The 22,085-nt window shown below is 50.1% G+C and overlaps 1 protein-coding gene and 1 long non-coding RNA gene across 2 annotated transcripts; both read left to right on the top strand.

Annotated features, from left to right (window-relative positions):
• The first annotated feature begins 356 nt into the window (after positions 1 to 356).
• On the top strand, positions 357 to 6,058 carry LOC122368065 (bifunctional purine biosynthesis protein ATIC-like). The gene is made up of 12 exons (XM_043341691.1): positions 357 to 624; positions 907 to 955; positions 1,075 to 1,278; positions 1,609 to 1,764; positions 2,077 to 2,209; positions 2,520 to 2,695; positions 3,050 to 3,210; positions 3,555 to 3,713; positions 3,954 to 4,043; positions 4,256 to 4,384; positions 4,537 to 4,968; positions 5,461 to 6,058. The coding sequence occupies exons 2-12, from the start codon at positions 940 to 942 to the stop codon at positions 5,578 to 5,580; spliced, it is 1,776 nt and encodes a 591-aa protein (XP_043197626.1). The 5' UTR covers positions 357 to 624; positions 907 to 939; the 3' UTR covers positions 5,581 to 6,058.
• Positions 6,059 to 6,579: 521 nt separating this feature from the next.
• Positions 6,580 to 18,291, top strand: LOC122368074. The gene is made up of 3 exons (XR_006254177.1): positions 6,580 to 6,821; positions 17,381 to 17,469; positions 17,825 to 18,291. It is a non-coding gene; the product is annotated as an uncharacterized LOC122368074 (long non-coding RNA).
• The last annotated feature ends 3,794 nt before the right edge of the window (positions 18,292 to 22,085 follow it).

Here is a 22,085-nt window from a genome sequence, read left to right as displayed (position 1 = left end):
TTGCCGCTTGCCAGCATACAAATATAGATTGCGTGCATAGGTTCAAAATCTTAGAACACTTCGACCGACCGCATGGTAAAAATGATGTTCCAGGCTACCGGATGGCTAGCCTAGAATGACACACTAGACATTGCCGGAAACGAAGAAATCACCCGGTCAGGCGGACACACTCGAATGAGCCTGACGAGCTCGGATGAATTCTGACGGGCACTTCGGGCGGGAGCGTGGGCAGGGTGGACGGGTAGCATGAGGTGAAAGTTCAAACCCCGCCTCACGTTACAACTCGACATTGTCCCAATCCCTCACCCCTCCTTCCACAGTATGTACAGTCGTTCATGGAGACAGCGTCTGTATATTTCCAGCGATAACCCACGCCTGCAGCCGCTCGTTCCCATTCCCGGTTACTGCCCTCCGGCCGTTGTCTGCCGTCTACCCGCGTGTGGCGCGGGGACAGCCCCGGGTCGGCCGGCCGGTCGGGCAGGCCCGCGGTCTCCGAGGGCGTCTGAAGGACAGCCGAGGGGGCGTACACAACCGGCCACGTGCACACGGCGTGAGGAGAGGCGGGCGGACGCCGGCCGAGCGCCAGTGAGACGGTGTGATCAGGTGCCACCGGACGGAGCTCGGGTGAGTGCGGGCCGACCGGCCGGGGACTGTAACATCAATTGTCTGGTCCTCAATCTGAATTGACTGAAATGTCGCGTCAATACTTTTATCACCCTCTTTTCTTTGGGAAGTGGTCGGTCTTGGCTACGGGGAAGATTGAGTTTGGGAAGAGAGATCGGGGAACCGTTTTAGCTAAAACGTGATCTGGCTAAAATAAAGGTTTATATCTCAACTTTTGAAACATGTGCCCTTCGTATTATGAAATAAGTTTCCATTATAATGCTTTATAATTCTTCTTTTCAGCCGCTCAGGAGTGGAAAACGAAAAAAGCGAAGAATGGCTAAACCTATCGGTAAGTACAGATCATTTGCTCGATACTTTTACTCGATCATTTCGACGTTGTTGTTGCTGTTGTTATTTTGATTTGTTATCTTTTCCCCGGTCACCATCCCCGCCCTCCCTCTCCTACAGCGGTGCTCAGCGTGTCTGACAAGCGCGGGGTGGTGGAGCTGGCCGCCGGGCTGGCCGGCGCCGGCCTGTCTCTGGTGGCCTCCGGCGGTACCGCGGCGGCCCTCCGCGCCGCAGGGGTGGCCGTCGAGGACGTGTCGACCGTCACCGGAGCGCCAGAGATGCTCGGCGGGCGCGTCAAGACCCTCCACCCGGCCATACACGCCGGTAAGGAGCCCGAGCCGCGCGAGACGAGATGGGCTGTGTGGCTGGACGAGAGCGGGACGGGGATACACGGACATGGACGGGAAACGCCGGCGCTGGGCCCGAGTCGGGATGCATTGGGCAGATCTCAACACCAATAGAACGATGAATGGGTCGGATCATCTCCTATAAACTTCTGGCTTCCGTTATACGCTACACAATATCTACGTGGCATGTTGTGGCCGAATCCCGTCGTTGCTCTTCGCCCGGTCTTCGGACCAGAGTATATTGCTTCGGACCTCCTTGACTGTGTTTGTGGTGAAGGGTACGTGATGTGTGTTGCTCGATTTGCAGGTATCCTGAGCCGGCTGGACGAGGGAGATCAGCGCGACATGCAGGCTCAGGGCTACCGGATGATCAGCGTGGTGGTGTGCAACCTGTACCCGTTCTCGGAGACGGTGGCCAGGCCGGGCGTCACCGTCCCCGAGGCCATCGAACAGATCGACATCGGTGGGTGGCTAATCAGACGTCGGCGGGTAGCCAACTATCCGTGGGCCGGGTTAACTAGTGTTCATTTTTATGCATTCACATTAGTCGTCGCAGTCAAACCAACTGCAATTGAATAAGTAGCCATGACTGGTGCCGGTTCCGAAATGCAAAGATTAGGTTACGACAAAAAAAGATCCCGAAGAAAAATGACTGAAGAGTGAATTATTTGATAAGGGATGGATAAGAGCGTATAAAATTGAAGATGTCTTGTTCATTAATTCATTTCTATTTCCGTTTTATTCAAATGTTCTCCCGGCATGTTTCTGCCATCAGGGGGCGTCACCTTGCTGCGGGCGGCCGCCAAGAACCACGCTCGGGTGGCGGCCGTGTGTGACCCGGACGACTACGAGGCCGTGCTCGCCGAGGTCAAGGCGTCGCCCAGCGGAGACACCACGCTGGAGACCAGGTCAGTGGGCGGGATGTAGGGGGCAGAGCTGCGCTACTGAGAGGACCTCCCGTGTGACCGGGCCGGTCTGTGCCGGCCGGGTAGCAGTGCCACCGTTGCAACCGGCTGTGCTTAGTTCAACTGGCAGACGCGATCAATTGTCTGACAGGGAACCTTTTTTTCATTGGCATGCCTATATTATAGATCATGTATGCCGTCGTAAATGTCGTTATAGAAAGCAGCTATGTTTTGTAACGCTCCATCCGGCCTGGCGCCCAGTCGACTGCCCCTGTACCGCTGCGGTGACGGTCACCGCCCCCTGCGCCGACAGACAGCGGCTGGCGCTGAAGGCGTTCCTGCACACAGCGCGGTACGACGAGGCCATCTCGCACTACATGTGCCACGAGCTGGCGGAGCCGCCCACTGCCATCACCCTGCGCTACGGCATGAACCCGCACCAGAAGCCGGCGCTGCTGTACGGAGGCGACGGCCACCTGCCGCTGACGGGTGGGTTATATCTATTAGCACCTCAGGCCAGCTGCCGCTCACCGGTGGATTACGGTATCCCACTGCCGCTCACCGGTGGGTTACGTTAACTCACTGCCGCTCACCGGTGGGTTACGGTACCTCACTGCTGCTTATCGGTGGGTTATGTCAGCACCTCAGGCCACCTGCCGCTCACCGGTGGGTTACGTTAACGTCACAACTTACAACTGGCAGTGCCACATCAAAATGCGACCGAACCTGCTCACCAACCGTTTACCCTACCGCACCATTTCCCCGTGCAAGTCAAGGTGGTAAGAGGCGGGCCAACAGATGCGTTCCTATTTGTGACCTGATCCACGGGTTACCTGCCGCCAGTGCTGAACGGCTCTCCAGGCTACATAAACTTGCTGGACGCGCTCAACGGCTTCCAGCTGGTGCGCGAGTTGACCGAGGCCCTGGCGCTGCCGGCGGCCGCCTCGTTCAAACACGTCAGCCCGGCCGGCGCCGCCGTCGGCCTGCCCCTCACCGAGACTGAGGTGAGGAGCCGGGAGGACGGGTTTTCGCAGGAACTGAGGCTAGTTACCGGAAGGTCTGGCTCCGGACAAGACGGTGGTGGGAACCCGGGAGGGTGATTTTTTTCTGGCTAGTTTCCACCGGAGGGTCTGGCCCTCCCAGAGACGGAGGCGAGTCGCCGAATGGAGCAGCTCTCAGAGAGACATTGAGGGCAGTCGCCGTTCGGAATGCATGTGCAGGTACTGTGATTTATCACGGGCGACATCTGAGCCTAGTCGAAAGTTGGGAGGTGTGGTAGCGGCATGGGAAAATCTATAAACCGTTACACCATCGTGTCCCGACCGTCACTGTGTTCCTCCTCTGACAGGCCAAGGTGAACATGGTGTCGGACGTGGCCGACGCACTGACGCCGCTGGCGGCCGCGTATGCACGCGCGCGCGGCGCCGACCGCATGTCGTCGTTCGGCGACTTTGTCTCGCTCTCTGAGCGGTGTGACCTGGCCACGGCGCGCCTGATCGGCCGGGAGGTGAGGACGCGGGGATACGGAGACCCTCAGCTACCCAGCCGGGAAAAACTGTCATGCTATAAAAAATCAAATTATTTGAATGTGGGTATCATGTGAGATTTTTGTTAGTGATATACCAAGCACGACTCCATTCAGAAAATGATTATTGCCGAAATGCCGAGCACTAGGCCTGCACTATCTAATATCATGCTGGGTTCGTTAACTGTGCAGATTGCAATGACAATCTTCCTCCTCTCGCAGGTTTCTGACGGCGTTATTGCTCCCGGCTACACTGATGAAGCTCTTGAGGTTCTGAAGAAGAAGAAAGCTGGAAAGTATTGTGTACTTCAGGTCAGTCTGGCATTCATCGTTAACCCCTTCGCCTCGTTTACGTTGAATTTCTTCGGGATGTCTGAATCGGATTGATGCTGATGGGTAACTATGACTCGCCGAGGAACTGTCTGTTGACATCAATGCTGAGGAGCATTATGCTTTGGAAACTCAGACTACCTTCAGGGACGGACATCATCTGTTCAGTACATGACAGCGCCGGCTGTTCTCAGATGGACCCCGCGTACAAGCCGCCCCCGATGGAGACTCGCACAGTGTACGGCCTGCGGCTGGTGCAGGCGCGCAACGACGCCCTCATCGGCCGGGACATGTTCACCAACGTCGTCTCGGCCAACAAAGAGGTAACGCATGGGAATAGCGTAGGCTCATCAGCCTGCTTTAGCTGTGTACGAACTTAAACATTGAATAACCCATGCCTTGCCCATATGCATGAATAAAAATAGTAACCACAATGCCTTGACTTCCACCCTCTCCTCCCCTCTCGGTCGGCCAGCTGCCGGAGTCGGCCGTGCGGGACCTGATCGTGGCCACCATAGCTCTCAAGTACACCCAGTCGAACAGCGTGTGCTACGCGCGCGACGGTCAGGTGATCGGTCTGGGCGGCGGCCAGCAGTCGCGCATCCACTGCACGCGCCTGGCCGGCGACAAGGCCGACCGCTGGTGGCTACGGCACCACCCGGCCGTGCTCGGACTACGGTTCGTGGCCGGCACCAAGCGCGCCGACGTGGCCAACGCCGTCGACAACTTTGTCGGCGACACGGTCGGCAAGGACATGAGCCGCGCGCAGTTCACGCGGCTGCTGGAGGCGGAGCCGGCCGAGCTGACCGCCGACCAGCGGCGCGACTGGGTCGGCCAGCTGCGCGGCGTGGCCGTCAGCTCGGACGCCTTCTTCCCGTTCGAGGATAACGTGCACCGCGCGCGCCAGGTCAGTACTATTCGCAGATGATTAAAGCTGTTTTGGTAGTAACACGGTATCAGTGTTGGAAATAGAACGGCCCATAGACCTCTGTACACCTCTGTACACGGTGTACAGAGGTCTATGAACGGCCCAAATTGATTTCCTTCCAAATTCTAAAAAAGAACTCGTGCCCTTTTGATCTTCAATTATAGGACGGCGAACTGTCGAGCATTATCTCGCAATGCCCGGAATAAATCGGTCTGCTTTTCCTTTTTCGTACATTGCATTGTCCTATAATAAGTACCATATTACCATCGTTAGAGAATAATTTTGATAATAGAGCGAATCTTCTTATTTTTACGCATAACAAATGCGTATGTACTGATCATGCGTCGTGTCATACTGCCGAAGAGTCCAACTAAATAAACATGTCCCGTATGTGGTGCCGTTCTCTGTTCGTACAATGCCGCCCACGTGAGTAGCCCGTGATCTATCTGACCTCGTCCTGTTTCTGGCCAGTCTGGCGCCGACTACATCGCCGCGCCGGCCGGCTCGGTCAACGACGCGGCGGTCACGGCGGCTGCCGACGCGCACGGGATGGTGATGGTGCACACGGCCACGCGCCTGTTCCACCACTGACCACGCCACAGCCCGGGGACGAGGAGAGTCGACAAAGGACAACGCCGAGTCTCCTACACCAACCAGTGCTGCCCTTTGATGCCCACGGCTGATTACTGGGACGGTCCTGATGGCTGCATTTCGTTACAGTGCTCTGCACCTATTGGCCTTACAGTATTCATCGATGATAAGATGGTAGGTTTCTACTGCCTATCGAATTGTTGATAGCTTATGCGATTGGACATAGGACCGATTCTACCGATATTCCAATAAACCTAAGAATACTTAGCACCGATTGGCGAAAATATCGCCACATTGTAGTTCAATTTCTTACGCAAGCATTGGATATATGTATGACGCTGGGTAGTGTATATGGCATATGCCTCCATTTATAGTGCCATAGCCAATCCACATTGATTTGTATTCTCAGCTCCAGCAGTCACAATCGCGCAGAAATGATGTCCAATTGTCATTCGTGAATAAAGTGGTTTATACTAAACTTATTGTTTTATGAACAACTACAGAGTGAAGATGCTTGCACTAAATCACCTAGGAAAAAATGAACGACTACCTAATGTAACGAATATATTACGAAGGTACGGGTATGACGTCCTGCAAGAATGTGCTTACGATGCCGGGCTGGTATTACGCGATATAATTTTTTATTGTTTATTGCATGTTACGACTTACGATATACCGGGATCGTGTTGACGGGAGGTAGCAGAGCAGGTCCAAAATCGACCGTAGCTACAGTCGCGTAGCTACCTACGCGTAGGTGCCAAACGCGATACTAAGCACTTTACACTCTTCACAGCCGTCAAAAAAGCGGTCTAGCATACTGTCACCAATCAGTATGATTAGGTAACTTTCTCACGATCCACAGTAGAGTAATCGGTACTCGCGACGTGGAAAACCCAACCGGGATTCGAACCCGGGCCCTTTTGCACCGAAGCCGGGCGCCCTAACTGACTGCGCTAAAAGACCAGCTGCCAGATATGACGTCACTGAGCGAAATAACCCATACCTCAACAGCCTCGGGCGAAATTGCTAATCGTACGCTGTAAACAAGACCGACAGTACGGGGCTGGGGTAACCTTGCTTTGTTTCTTGCTTACAGAGGGTTCGAGTGGGCAGTGGATAGCAGTTTGAAGACCATTCCAGGTTGTAATCAAATGAAATGGGCAGAAACAGGAATGATTCTTCGGGGAGCGGAGGCGGCCGCGCGCACTTCACGCCGATCGACACCTACAGGAAGCAAATAGGTGGGTTTCGGACGTAATTTAAGGCGACACACATTCAGCCACTATGGCCAGGCTCACTGTAACAGGCCCCAGAAACTGGGAGAGAGGGGAAGTGAATAAATGCCAAGCACTTGCCCCAAGGCCAACCACTCTGTTGTGCAATGCAATGTTTACCCTGCTGATGGCAAAGTGTATCACATAGGGACTAGGGTGAAAGATAAGGTGACAATGATCAAACAATCATCTGAAAAAGAAATACTGCTGGATTAATTAGCTCCTTTATATGGGCGTTTAGCACGTATGTTTATACTGCTCAAGATACCGCAAAATGAAACTCAAGGTCATTGTGCTACCATATATGACGTCACGATCGAAGTATCGATGCTTGTAACGTGTTTTCTATCGACGTGCGGGATTAGTTCCTGGAAGCAAGATGTGAGTTCAGGACTCGGGCCACTCGGGCCCCAACGCCCCATTGTCAGCGAGCTAGCGACGCTCGTCCTACATTCTACAAAGTCGAATCCTACCGGGACTTTTTCACGTGCGTGAAGATAGCGACGTATTCAGCGACGGATTCTTCGTCGGATTCAGAATTCGCTGAAAACTCGTTACCAGGTCAAGCAGGACACGCTGATTCCAAAAAAATGACATAAAACACATTTGTGTGAGGTCATCTTCAAGGTCAGATTTGAAGTCAAAGAACGGGGTACCCAATAACGTCCCGAGAGGACCGAAACTGGTCATACATGATACCGCTCGTCACCGTGGGCAGCCTCCGTGACCATGACCTTGACTTTGAACTTTTACTTCAAGGTCAAATTTGAGTTCAAACAACGGGGTACCGGATAACGTCCCGAATTTATGGAAGAAGCGGGCTAAAAACGGTCCCAAACGACGGCCAGCATCGTTGGCTAGCCTCCGCTACCCTGACCTTGGCTCTAGCCCTTGACCTCACTGGCGGTCGCAGCCGCTAGCAAAAGGGGGGGGGGGGGGGGCCAAAGTCACACTCGCGGGACATAACATTTGTCCGTCACCGGGAGGGGGTGGGGAGGGGGAATCGGCTAATTTTTTTACGTCCACGAGGTGCCATGCAGTTGGCATTACTTATGCTTCATCCATCTGATTCTTGCGTGAAATCTTTAAGCTCAATTTAAGGCAAAATCACCAGTTCCATTTCCCGTCCCACGGTGCTTCCACCGGTCGGGCCACTGCACCATGACGACGGATCGGTGTAGCATAGGTATGCTGGAAGGTCAGGCACGCGGATTCATGACCTTACCACTATAAAACAATTCGGAAAAGTACAGATACCTCTTGCTTTGAACAAGCATGTGAAACCCAGAGAGCATTTTCAGACTATGACATTTACCCATATAGGTAACATACCTAGTTATGTGGCGGCGGGAGAGAGTAGGTACACCGACCTCTGGAGACCCCCTACAGGTTCCGAGCTTTCAAAATTGGCATCTGAGGGCCGCGCGTGACTCCTGCGGGGCTTCGCAACGGCTCTATTGGGGCTCACTCAACCTGCCTAGTCTTACTGCTAAAAAGACTGGCCCTGAGCCCTAAGGACTTCATCAGTCTCTGCCAGCCCCAGGACCCACACCGGCTCATGGGGTCCCGACGTCGAAATATGAGGGAATCTGCGCGGGACCATCAGGACGTAAAGTAATCTCAATCAGGACCAACGTAAGGCTGTGCCGGAGACTGCGTGAGCCCTCTGATCTTCAGAAACCCACCCATATATGTTTTCACTTAGAGGCCAGTTTAGGGCCCTCAGAGACCAGTACAGGGCCTGCAAACTACAAAGGCCAGTAGTTTGAGACAATCAGTGACCGAGTTGGGCTCTCAGAGGCTAATGTGGGTCATTACAGGCCAACATGGGCCCTCAGAGGTCAGCGTGGGGCCCTAAAAGACCGGCATGAGCCGTCGTTGGACCCCAGAGGCCAGCAGAGGGCCCTCAAAGGCCAAGATGGGCCCTCCTCAGAGGCCAATGCAGGCCCTTAGAGGCCGGCACCGGGTCTTCAGCAGCCAGTGCGGGGCCCTCATTCATCATTGGCACCTAAAGGTTCGTCTTGGGACACCACAGACAGAAATAAGGCCACCAGAGACCGGTGTGAGACCCTCAGACGCCGGTTGGGACCCCTGAGGCCGGTTAGGGGCCCTCATAGGCCAGATGTGGGGTCTCAGAGGTTGATGTAGGCTCTTAGCGGTCAACGTGGGCGCTTGACCGCCACTGAAGTTCCCTCAGAGGTCAGTGTAGGACGCTCAAAGACCGGTGTGGGAGCTATATTAATAGCTGGATGTGGGTTTTTTGAGCCTCGTGACGATCAAATAATTGCCAGGGCCCCATACACCTATATGGGGGCCCATTGGTTGTTTGAGGGGGGGGGGGGGCAAATGATATGATGGCCCCCTTTATTGACCTTTGGGGGGGGGGCATGGCCCTGATGCCCCCCCCCCCCGCGACCGCCACTGTGTACACATTACACACATGCCTCTGAGATTACATACTAGCTCATGCAAACTCTATGCAGGCCCCGGAGTTCCCACGCTAATCCTTAAGAAACCAAGCCGGCATACGGCGTCACCACCGGGCTTCTGAGGTGCACAGCACCAACCCATGAGGTCTTACTTTAGTGTCTTAGAGCCAATCTCCTTTAGCAGGGCCCACCCACCACTGCCGAAGAGGGTCTCATGCCAGCCATTGCTGGGCCTACGAGAGCCTCAAGTAAACCCACGCTGATATTCCATATAAGATCCGGCCATACTCGTGAACCGGTGCCAGCGACGCTGACCGCCAAATTGACAGAATGCGAAACTGAGCCCACTCATGAGTGAAATTTACGTCCTTTGATGGCGCAAGAAAGAAAATGAAACATACGAAAAGCTTTTCTAGGACTTTTGCTCGATCTGAAAGGTGGGGCCAAAAGATAGTATGGCCCCACCTTTCAGCACCAAAGGGGGGCCATGGCCCCCGTGGCCCCCCCTGGGACCGCCAGTGCTTGACCTTCAAGGTCAAACACAAGGTCAAAGATAGGTATCATTTCCAAAGAAGGAGTAGGGCGAAATGTGAAAAAGTTGATCTGCCACGTCTCAAACAACCATTCCAGTGGATGCTTGTCCGCTTGGGCTACATTTTATTCTCCTTGACCTTGACCCTAATGCTTGACCTTAGAGGTCAAACTCCAGGTCAAAGGACGAGTTACCCAATAACGACCCGATGCCCCAAGAGGACCGAAAGTGGGCAATGGTCATAGGGGAGAGTGGTGCAGGAGGCCCCCCCTTCAGCTCAGTTGCTATTTTTAGACAACTGATAATATTTAAGAGCTAACGTGTGCATGCGCTGTGAGCATGCATCATTTTCCCATACATATTTGCATTCAAAATGAATCTAGGGGGTACACAAACCGTAAACTTTAACATTTTGGAAAAAGTTGCAAAAGGGCCTCTTACACTATGGGTATGGTAAGACGCCCCCCCCCCCCTCGGGCGTTTAACAAGGCAAGTCGACTTGTAAAAGACGTTTTGCGAACACAGCTGCAAGGCCTTTTATTTCGAAAAGCTAAGCAAATACGGTGTTATCGAAACTAATAACACTTCCAAAGCGCTCGAACAATGCGAAAACTAGCACAACCAAACGCTGATGACCAACGAAAATTGTACCTATTACCTCTAGAAAAAGAAACAGAAAAAAAGAAACAAAAACAAACTTCTTGAAAAAAGAATGCCACGCCTGCCGCAGGTGCAGGCGTTTTAGCATCGGGGGCGTTTTTTATCGGGGGGGGGGGGGGGGGGCGTTTTATAATCCTCGAAGGGAGGGCCTCTTAAAAAAATGCAGTGTTTTAACGTCACAATATTTATGGTTTATGAGACATTTGCAGCGCACCAGAACATGGTCTATTCTGAAGCTAACATGTGACAATTTCGATGAGATAAGATTGCATTTGATAGTCATTGTTTTTTTCAGATATATAAGGGTGATAAAGATGCATATATCTAGCAAGTAAAGGGGCAAAAACAGAAACAGGCTTACCAAAAGTCGCTGCGACGCACCTGATACCTCAGGTTTCGTGAGTTGTTGTTTCAAGAGGGCTTCTGCTTTACAAGAACATTAAAAAATAAATAACATTATTGGTTTAGTAAAAAAAGCGATGGGGCCTCTTACCGACCCTGGGCGTCTTACACGGATCTCCCCTACATGATAGCTCGTCACCGTGGGCAGCCTCCGTGACCATGACCTTGACCTTGAACCTTGACCTCCAAGGTCAAATTTGAGGTCAAACGACGGGGTACCGGATAAAGTCCCGAATTTATTGAAGGAGCGGGCCAAAATGGTCTCAAATGGTCCGGAGGCTAGCCTCGTTGGCTAGCCTCCGCTACGCTGACCTTGGCCAAGGTCAAGGTCATGGTCACGGAGGCTGCCCACGGTGACGAGCTATCATGTATGACCGCTTTTGGTCCTCTCAGGGCAATAATTCGGGACGTTATGGGTACCCCGTCCTTTGACCTGGGGTTTGATCTCTAAGGTAAAGCATAAGGGTCAAGGTCAACGAGAATAAAATGTAGCCCAAGCGGACAAGCATCCACTGGAATGGTTGTTTCAATGAACACTGGCCAATTTAAGGCACTGGTCATTCGGAGCACTGGACAAATCATACCCTGGACATTATGAACCCTGGCCTATGAATAATACGCACCCACTTTAACCCTCGCCGGCCGAGGGGGAGGGCGGGTGCCCCCCCCCCCATAGGATTTCTTTTTTTTCGCGATAGCTCCGAACACGCTGGCGATAGAGAGCTGAAACTTGGCATACCTGACCTTTGAGTCAAGCCGAATCTTTTGAGTCCCAGTGCTGCCAGATGGGGAAGGCTGTAATCCTCCATATCAGTTACAAAAATCCTCCAGATTCCTCCAAATCCTATTGGTAGATATAGAAAGGCGGTCTTGGACGCTGCGGGGGGCTATAACCCCAAAAAAGTTTCACCAAATTCTAAAAACTCATCGGATTTTGAATCCTTTAGCACATGCTAAGCAGTTTAAAAGATACTTTTTCTTATAAAAGTTGTTGAGTTTTCGTTTTATCTTTAAAAAAACGAAAATTTTCGTCGATTTCGGGCGCTGCAGGGGGGCTGGGGGCATTTGCCCCAAATGTCCCCCTTTAGATCCGCCATTAGTTTGGTACCCTCGTAGATATAGCTACGGACTGAGACATTCTGCAGTCTCACGGTGATAAAGGACGTGATATATCCTAACGGGTAGGGTGACGCTGGGCAGGAAAATGCCTTTTTAGTCTTGAATGTGTTTTATGTTTCCATGAAATTGTATATAATAATCGGGCGACAAATCCTCCAGATTTTCCTCCAGAATCAAAAATCCTCCAAAAGCGAAATTTGTCCGCAAATAGAGTTCAAAATCCTCCAGATTTGCGGAAACCCTCCAAATCTGGCAGCACTGCTTTTGACACCAACCGCATTTTCGGGTCTGGTCAGGTCACTGACCTATGAGTTATGACGTCATAAAGATTCCATGACGGTTTTTCGTCCGCAGATTTTCGTCCGACTTTTTTTCGTCTCGCATTTTTTCGTCTGTGCATTTTTTCGTCTGTACATTTTTTCGTCTGTACATTTTTTCGTCCGGACATTTTTTCGTTCGTATATTTTTTCGTCTGTGCGTTTTTTCGTCCGGACATTTTTTCGTCTACAATTTTAACGTAACGTAACCTAACCTAACCTAACCTAACTTCCTAACCTAACCTAACCTAACCTAACCTAACCTAACCTTACCTAACCTTACCTACTGATGTTTGCCTACCGGGGGATAAGGAAAAAGTTACTTGCATGAATAGATTGCAAGCAATGGTAAGTCAAATATTTTTAGGTTAAGTGGTTATGCATCAGGCTTCAGGCCTTCGGCCTGAAGCCAGATACACAACCACTTAACCTAAAAATATTTGACTTACCATTGCCTGTAATCTCTCCTAAGGCATTGCCTTCGGCACTGCACTGCTTTGCCCCGAGTATTATTATGACGTCATTTGCCTCACAGTTGAATAGCATTGTGGTATGTTTTCACTCAACCTTGGGTGCACAGACGTAAAATTTATTGAACGAAAAAATGTCCGGACGAAAATATGTACAGACGAAAAAATATACGAACGAAAAAATGTCCGGACGAAAAAATGTACAGACGAAAAAATGTACAGACGAAAAAATGCGAGACGAAAAAAAACGGACGGAAATCTGCGGACGAAAAACTGTCCGACGAAAAAATGTCAGACGAAATTTTGTCCGGACACGCGTCATAAATGAACCTCTGCACGATCTTCAGATGTTGCAACTTCGCAACGCCCCCACTGCCAGAGGAGCATTCACAGGGAAATGAAACTTGCATGATCTAGTATCCATTACGAGTGTTACAACTTGTATATCTCGGATTTTTCCTAAAGGTCATATGAGGTCAGGTCATTTTCGTGACCTCACCATTATAAGTCAATGGGGAAAAATAAAAACTGCTATTCTGGCGCCGGAAACGATCTCCAACTATCTCAAGCACACAAAATCGTGATTTGATGCACTCCTTGCAAGGTTCCATGCGTCACTTAATGTTGACCTTGCGTGACGCCATTTATGACGTCATCAAGGTCATATTAGTTTTTCGTATATAACTCCCGATAAAATTGAGCTAGCGAGTCAGGAAAGCCACCAATGGACTCAGGAAGACCTGTCGAATCGAATGATATGCGACATGACCTCTTTCGACCAACTTCGTGACCTGGGGGCGCTGATCTGACCTTGACCTGAGGTCAACACCCTAAGTTGACCTGACCTAAACAAAAAGCATATCGTTCGACGCGCCTGAGCGAGGCGAACACGATGCTGCCAAAATCGCGGCTCTGCGGCCGTTTTGTGCGAAGTTATATACCAAAAACTGACCCGTACCTTGGGGCACTTGACCTGATCTCAGAGGTCACCGGTTGACCTAGGACCTTAAAATCGGGTACCAATCTCTGCGTCTGGTAATGGCGCACACGCTCGTTTTTTCCGCGACGTGCTAGCTCCACCAGGGGCGAAACGGCGAGGGGGGTCGTATCCGCCCCCCCCCCCCCGCCCTCGGCCGGCGCGTACATATGTACAAAACCAATAGGTCCGGCGAGGGTTAAAGGGACTATCCCACCTTCTAAAATGTTGTTAAAACCAGTTAAATTGTGCCCGACTTTATAGATTGGATGACCAGGAACACGGTTCTAGCATTTATTTTTCACTAAACATCTTAGGCTTCCCATATTCCAAACACAAACTTTCAAATATGTGACGTCACAGCCCAAAATTACCTCCTTCCCCAGGCCACATTACTGTCATAAAGCTGATTCTTTTTACTCTGTAGGCACCACAACAAAGTTCAGACCAAGTTTTAAGCGATTTTTCAACGAACAAACCCATTTAAATCAGAATGACTAAACGAGGTGACGTCACACTAACGGTCGCTCCATGTTGAAGATAGGGCCTTGTACAAGGCCCATTTTCAAATGAAGGGAACGAATTTCTTCAACACCAAGCAGGGGCGGATCCAGGAAAACTCCAAGGGGAGGGTCATGAATCGAAGTGGTGCCCCTACCTATACCCAAAATTAAAAACTCAACGGATTTCGTCCACTTCATTTTGGTGGTGCCCCCATTTTCAGTTTTTTATTTTTATTTTTTATTTTTAGTCAGTATCTTAACTCTTAGCCACAACCACATTTACCAATTGTAAGCAAGTATATATGAATGTGCTATGTGTATATGTATATGTTGTGGACGCTGAGTAGTGAGTACTTACAGGAACGTTATCAGGTAAGCAAATCGTTGTCAGTCCGACGAACTTGACACTGGCGTCTAAAGGGTCTGTCCTTGACACTTCAGGCTTGTCAGGGGCACCAAAGTCCTTCCAGGGACACCACAAACCTGTCAGGGGCACCTATGGCCTTGTAGGGGCGCCACAGGCCCGCCAGGAAGCAGGGGCACCACAGGCCTAGCAAGGACACTACAGGCCTGTCAGGGGCACAACGGGCCTGTTGGGCCCATGAGCACCCCTAGTGGCAGGGGCACCACAGTCCTTCCAGGGGCACCGCAGGCCTGTGAGGGGCACCAGCGGCCTAGCAGGGGCACCACTGGTCTATCAGGGGCACCACGAGCCTGTCATAGCCAGGCATCTCAGGCTTGTCAAGGCCCAGGGGCACCACAGGTCTGTGAGGGGCACCAGCGACCTAGCAGGGGCACCAGTCAACACAGGTCTGCCAGGGGCGCCACAGACCTGCCAGGGGCACCACAGACCTGCCAGGGGCACCAGAGGGCTGCCAGGGGCACCACCGGCCTTGCAGGGGCACCTTGGGCCTGTCAGGGGCACCACGGGCCTGCCGAGGGGCACTTCAGACTTTTCAGGGGCACCAGTCCTCTCCGGGCGCAGGGGCACCAGAGGCCTGCCAGGGGCACCAGTGGCCTAGCAAGGGCACCAGAGGCCTGCCAGGGGCACCACAGGCCTAACAAGGGCACCACGGGCCTGTCAGGGGCACCTCAGGCTTGTCAGGGCCCAGGGACACCACAGTCCTTCCAAGGGCACCGCAAGCCTGTCAGGGGCACCAGAGGCCTGCCAGGGGCACCACAGGCCTAGCAAGGGCACCACTGGCCTGTCAGGGGCACCTCAGGCTTGTCAGGGCCCAGGGGCACCACAGTCCTTCCAGGGGCATTACAAGCCTGTCAGGGGCACCAGAGGCCTAGCAAGGGCACCACAGGCCTGCCATGGACACCACAGGCTTGCCAGGGGCACCACCAGCCTTGCAGGGGCGCCTCAGGCCTGTCAGGGGCACCACGTGCCTGCCGGGGACACTTCAGGCTTGTCAGGGGCGTTACAGTCCTGTCAGGGCCCAGGGGCACCAGGCCCGTGGTGTCCCTGCTAGGCCTGTGGTGCCCCTGGCGGTCCTAAGGTGCCCCTGTCAGGACTGTGATACCCCTGATAGGCCGGTGGTGCCCCTGGCAGGTCTTTGGGCCCCCGGGCCTCAAGGGGGGGGCCATGACCCATGTGACCCCCCCCCCCCCCTTGGATCCGCCCCTGACACCAAGAGGCCGCGGGGGTTGCAACCTAGATAGATAGTGGTTTCTGAACCTCGCCGCAAACTTGGCTATCTCAACTCAAATCCCATGTTAAAGGTGGGATAGTCCCTTTAACCCGCGCCCTGCTGGGGGGGGGTGTTTGAACACCCCCCCTTGTGGTTTTTCGCGAATATCTCAAAAACGGCGGCGCGGAACGCCGCCGTTTTTGGTACACCTTATCATACATCAATTCTACACATGTGAAAATTTCAGACCAAGTTCATTCAAGGTCAGGTCACCAGGTCACTTGAAGTGACCTCACCTCATAAAAACTTTCAATGTCTGTCATAGCTACACCGAGTGACCGATCGCTTTGAAACTTTCAGCGATTGCTAAGAGCAATAGCATGTACAAAATGTATATCTCAGAATTTTTATATCGATGACCTAAGGTCAGGTCAATTTTGCGACCTCCCCATTATAAGTCAATGGGAGAAAATTGAAATGCGCCTCTTTTGGATGAAAGACATTATAAACACTCCCAAACACCGAATTACAAGTGGTTTAGACACACTGAACTTGAAAATGGTGTCCGTGACCCTTGTTTATGCCCTGAGGTCATCTTAGGTCACGAATGGTATCTAACAGTTTTTCGCAAATAACTTTTGATAGAGGCATGCTAGAGCGATGAAAACGCCTTAGATGTATTCAGCTCGACGAAACGGATCGACTGATATGCAACATGACCCTTTCCGGTCAGGTCATGACCTTGACCTGAGGTCAAATTTTCAAGTTGACCTTTAAAGGTCAAGTCATAGTTCATTCGATGCGTCTTGACGAGAGGAACACGATGCCGGTAAAAGTAAGCTCGTACAAGGCTTGGGTCAAAAGTTATTGCAGAAAAACTGTTTTCGAAAAAATCGGCTATTTTTGCAGTTTTTGCCCCCTGCAGGCAAAACCGTTGACGTTAGGTCAAATCTGAGAGAATTACTCAGAAAGAACGTTAATAGGGCTATCGAATGCGCTTTTCCGCGGCGCTGTAGCTCTATTGGTTCCCGAGTTATGCGTTGGCTTCTTGGAAATTTTCGACATTCGACCTGGAAATCGGCGAAATTTTGCCTTCAATGACCTCTGGTGACCTGACCTTTGACCTGACCAAAAAATTGACCGAAGTGATTTCGTCATTATTTTTTACGCTCTTTCGAACGCCGCCTTCCGCGTATCGCTACGTGGCCCAGGAGCCGAGTTACAAGGGGGGGTGTTCAAACACCCCCCCCCCCCAGCAGGGCGTGGAAATCCAGGACCCCCAGCAGGGCGCGGGTTAAGGCGAGATTGACAGACGAGTAGCCACCGGACCGACCTTTTCCATTCGACAACCGAGTGTTAGGGCAGGTGCCACTGCCGTTTTTTCTTTTTGTATTGGTTCACTCTAATCCGAGTAGGTAATAATCCGAGACCGAATCCGCCCGAAGAATCCGCGAATAACTAGTCACTGTCATTTGCCTTTTCAGGAAGGCAAAACTCCAAGAATGCCCGGGAAGATATAAAACGTGCGAAGTTAACTCACCAAAAGAAGGAAAACGCTGCCGAAAACTACAAGGTATCTATGCATAAAGTATGATGTGCATTTTAGCATGACCGTCGGGGGGGGGGGGGGCACCCAGCCGCTCAACTGGTTACCTTTGAGGGGGACACGCTCGTACTGGAGCTGCCTTGGCCGGCTGCCCCGTTGGTTCGACAGCCAGCCAGTCCGATACAGGGAGGGCGGGCACGTGCGTCACTTTCTATTTATTTATTTTTTTGTGGGGCTCCGATGTAACTTGAGGATTCCCGTCATTCATACCATGCGAAACCATATATGGCTTGTGATCGGGTTATACCAGCCCTTGGTAAAGCTACGCCCATGTTCCAATGCCTACATGTGTCGTTGACCCTTGCCATATTATGTGTTGCAGGATATTTTCACGATGGTGTTTGGTCTGTTCGTCATGATCATATCCGTGTATGGATTATTCTACGCGCTGCTGGCCAAGTAGGCGCACATCACTGCGGTGATCTCTGAGGGATGCAAACGGGAAGACCGGTCGAGCACAACGAAGGAGCTTGGCCAGATGGCTGGCACCGTCTCTTCACGTGTCACCTCGTGGTGGGCATTACACGGACGGGTCTTAATCATTTTGGGGCGATAACGGGGTAACTAACGCGCGTGCTACATTCCGCTGGTCAATCAACCGAGTGCCTTCTGACAAGGATTATGTTACAAATGCATTGTATTGCAGTGCTGTGCTGGGCGTGAAGGGACCACTGCTTTTATTGGCTGTGTGGGTGTAGTGTGTACTGGTGTAATATTGTAATGTATGTATTATAACCCTAAGTTTGGCGAGACGGCAATATGAGGCAATAAATGTGAAAGTGAGTCAAACGGCAGCAATAATTAATGCTGTTCAGTTGATGTTTGGCAAAGTCACTCGTGCTTACTTCACAACAACGACCACGAAATACGAACCCTTGCGAAGACGATACTGGGCCCAATCTTACCAAATGCCGTGAATGCGCATTCACGGCATTTGGTAACATTCAGAACTATTCCACATTCACTTATTCATTCGTTCAGGCAACATTCATAATCATTCACGCTATCAAAATCATTGGACAAGATTAGCTGGATGTAAATAAAAAGGATATCTTTGATGCAAGTGCCGTAAACTCCGGCCAGTGCTGCTAAATCCTATTTACGGCATTGGTAAGATTGGGCCCTGGTATCATATTCTCCGTCTCTGACTCTTTCCATCTGTGATAAGCATTGGGTAATCTGCCCATGTCCACCCGCTATGAGCATTGAGTATAAAAGTTGTTTTTCTAGCTCTCACAGGATACGCTCTTTAGGATACGTTCTTCACTCAAAAATCGGAATGCACGTTTAAATATGCTAGTCATCATCATCATCATCATCATCATCATCATCATCAGCAGCAGCAGCAGCATCATTATCATCATCATCATCATCATCATCATCATCATCATCATCATCATCATCATCATCATTATCACTCGCTGAATTTCAAAGCGGTCGTTATGTTAGTCAGCGGTTGTTAGTCCGTATCTCTCGATCGAGCATTTACGTTTGTGGCGAGGTTTCTTCGAGACGGGAGACCTGGTGAGTTGACTCTGACCTCATGGTCTGCTCTTGTCAACCCAACCCACATCTCCACCCACCAGAATCCGAGCATCGGAGATGGATGGGCATTTGAAATGCTGCTCCGTGAAGGCATGGGACGAATCAAATTACCAATAGTTAGACGTAAAAGCTTTTCTCGGATTCTGAGATGGGCCAGAATTTCTAGAACAAGATGGAGATGGACATAGGAGGAAACTAAATCCCAGTGTCGCTCACACTTTCATCGTTAAACCTGTCAAGTCCGTCATAATCGAATTACGTATTTGTGTGATGCTTGTGATGGCCAAAATCCCAGGATTCCCGGGCAAAACACCTCAGACGTGTTCAGCTCAACGGTGGGTACGGATTGACTGATAGGTATAGGTACAAGATAACCTTTCCCTGTCGGGTCATGACCTTGACCTGATGTAAAATTTTCCAAATGATCCTTCAAGGTCAATTTATAGATCATCCGACGCGTCTGAACAAGAGGAACACGATGGGGTCAATGACCTGATCTGAGTTCAGATTTTTAAAATAACCCTTCAAGGTCAAATTATAGTTCATTCGACGCGTCTTAACCCGCGCCCCACTGGGGGGGGGGGGGGCTATTCATAGCCCCTCCCGTTCCCGTTTTTCTGCAATAACTTTCAAACCGCTTAACGTATCGACGCCAAACTTTAAGTACCTTTGGCGGCATCAATTTGACACCTTGTGGCAAAATATGAACTTCGTAGGTACCATAGCTCGGCCAGAAATGACGTCAGAGTGACGTCATGTTCGGCCGATTTCGACGCAAAACATTGAACCACGGCAATCGCTCCTAAGAGCTCAGTTTTTAAGCTAGATCCAATTTCTTTGCATGAGAGGACTCAAAATAGACTTCGCTACCAAAATGCTCTCTCAAATTTTGAAAATATTGAAAATTTTAAAAATTATATATAATAAGTTTGAAAAATTATATTTTTATATTTTTTCAAAAACTTTTTGGCTTTTCGAAAAAAAAACGGAATATATGTGATAGAACACATGCTTATGACTTACTCTAGCAAGTTTTAATTAAATATCTTCAGAAATGGCCAAGTTATACGCATTATTGCAAAAAATTCTCAATTATAAATTTTTCAAATCAAGTTTTCAGTACGTTTTTGACATCGTACACCAATATAAATAGCACCATCGTGTTCCTAAGCTCAAACTGCATCCAATAGACACCTTTTTTGTTCAAAAATTTTAACTTTAAAATTTGACCTTTTTGACCTGAAAGTGACCTGACCTAAGCTGAATTCAACTCAAAATGACCTCGGATGACACAAACGACATCAAATTCGAAATCAATGGCCTGAATGAACCATAAAACATGTGTCATGTGACCGACGCATGATATAATATTTCCGTGACCTGTGATGACCTGACCCTGACCTGAAAATCAAAGTACAAATTTGGTACCCTCAGGGTATCTAAAGCATCTGTACGAGTGTGTAAACCAAAAATGAGCCTGGTCTGACTTGCAAGACGGCGGCCAGAGCCCAAAATGTGAACAGGCCAAATTGCTAATAATTTTTACTTTGACCTGACCTGTGACGTCATCGGTGACCTCGAGGTCAATGAAATTAGGTTTCGCTCGACAGTTTTTCCGGGTCTATCAGACGCCGTTTGAATATTGACGATCGGCCCATTAGTTTCGGAGTTGGGGCTATGAAGAGCCCCCCAGTAGGGCGCGCATACGCAGACCCTGCAGTGGGGCGCGGGTTAACCCGCGCATGACTGGGGTATTTTCCATACGCGAGTGACTGGGGGGGGGGGGGGGCTCTCCAGAGCCCCCCTCCTATCTCCGAAACTACAAGGCCGATCGTCAAAATTCAAACGGCGTCTGATAGCCCTGGAAAAACTGTCGAGCGAAACCTATTTTCATTGACCTCGAGGTCACTAATGACGTCACAGGTCAGGTCAAAGTAAAAATTATCGACATTTTTGTTAGTTCACAATTTAGGCTCTGACCGCCGGATCGCCGGTCCGATCAGGCTCATTTTTGGTTTACGCACTCCTTAACGGATGCCTTAGATAACCTGAGGGTACCGAACTTTTACTTCGAAATTTTAAGGTCAAGGCCAGGTCATCCTAGGTCACGAAAATTTTATATCATGTATCGGTCACGTGACGCATGTTTTATGGTCCATTTTACTCGTAGATTTCGAAAATAGTGTCGTCTGTGTCATTTGAGGTCATTGTCAGCTGAATTTACCGGAGGTCAGGTCACTTTCAGGTCAGAAAAGGTCAAATTTTGAAAATGAAATTTTTCAACAAAAAATGTGCCTATCAGATGCAGTTTGAGCTCAGGAACGCGATGGTGCCATTTATATTGCTGTATGACGTCAAAAACGTACTGAAAAATGGATTTGAAAAAACATAAAATTGTAAAATTTTGACAATAATGCGAATAACTTGGCTATTTTTGAAGATATTGGGCTAAAACTTGCAAATGTGGTTCATCATTGTGTGTTCTATCACATATATTCCGGTTTTTGCGAAAAGTCAAAACTTTTTGAAAAAAAAATCAAAAAATATATTTTTGTAATTGTAACTAAATATTTTTCAAAATTTTCAAAATTTCGAAAATTCGAGATAGCAGTTCGATAGCTACGTGTATTTGTAGTCCACTCATGCAAAGAAAATGGATCTAGCTTTAAAACTGAGCTTTTGAGAGCGTTTGCCGTATTTCAGAATTTTGCATGAAAATTGGCCGACATGACGTCACTCTGACGTCATTTCCGGCTAAACTATGGTAGCTAGAAAGTTGAAATTGTACCACAAGGTGTCAAATTAATGCCTCTGAGGGTACCGCAAGTTTCGTGTTGATCCGTCAAATGGTTTAGAAGATATTGCTGAAAAACATGAGGGGGGCTCTGTAGAGCCCCCCCCCCCAGTCATGCGCGGGTTTTAAGGAGAGGAGCACGATGTTGGAAAAAGCAATAACATGACTCTCTTGCACACTCATGAGCTGCTTCAGTAGCTAAAGGCTACGTGTTTTTCACGCTTCAAAGAAGGCATGGGTGGCT

The sequence above is a fragment of the Amphibalanus amphitrite genome, unplaced genomic scaffold (genome assembly GCF_019059575.1).
Source record: "Amphibalanus amphitrite isolate SeventyFive unplaced genomic scaffold, NRLGWU_Aamphi_draft 000920F_arrow, whole genome shotgun sequence".
NCBI lineage: Eukaryota > Metazoa > Arthropoda > Thecostraca > Balanomorpha > Balanidae > Amphibalanus > Amphibalanus amphitrite.
The sequence above is the reverse complement of the archived record's forward strand: the minus strand, read 5'-3'. Positions and strand labels throughout refer to the sequence as shown.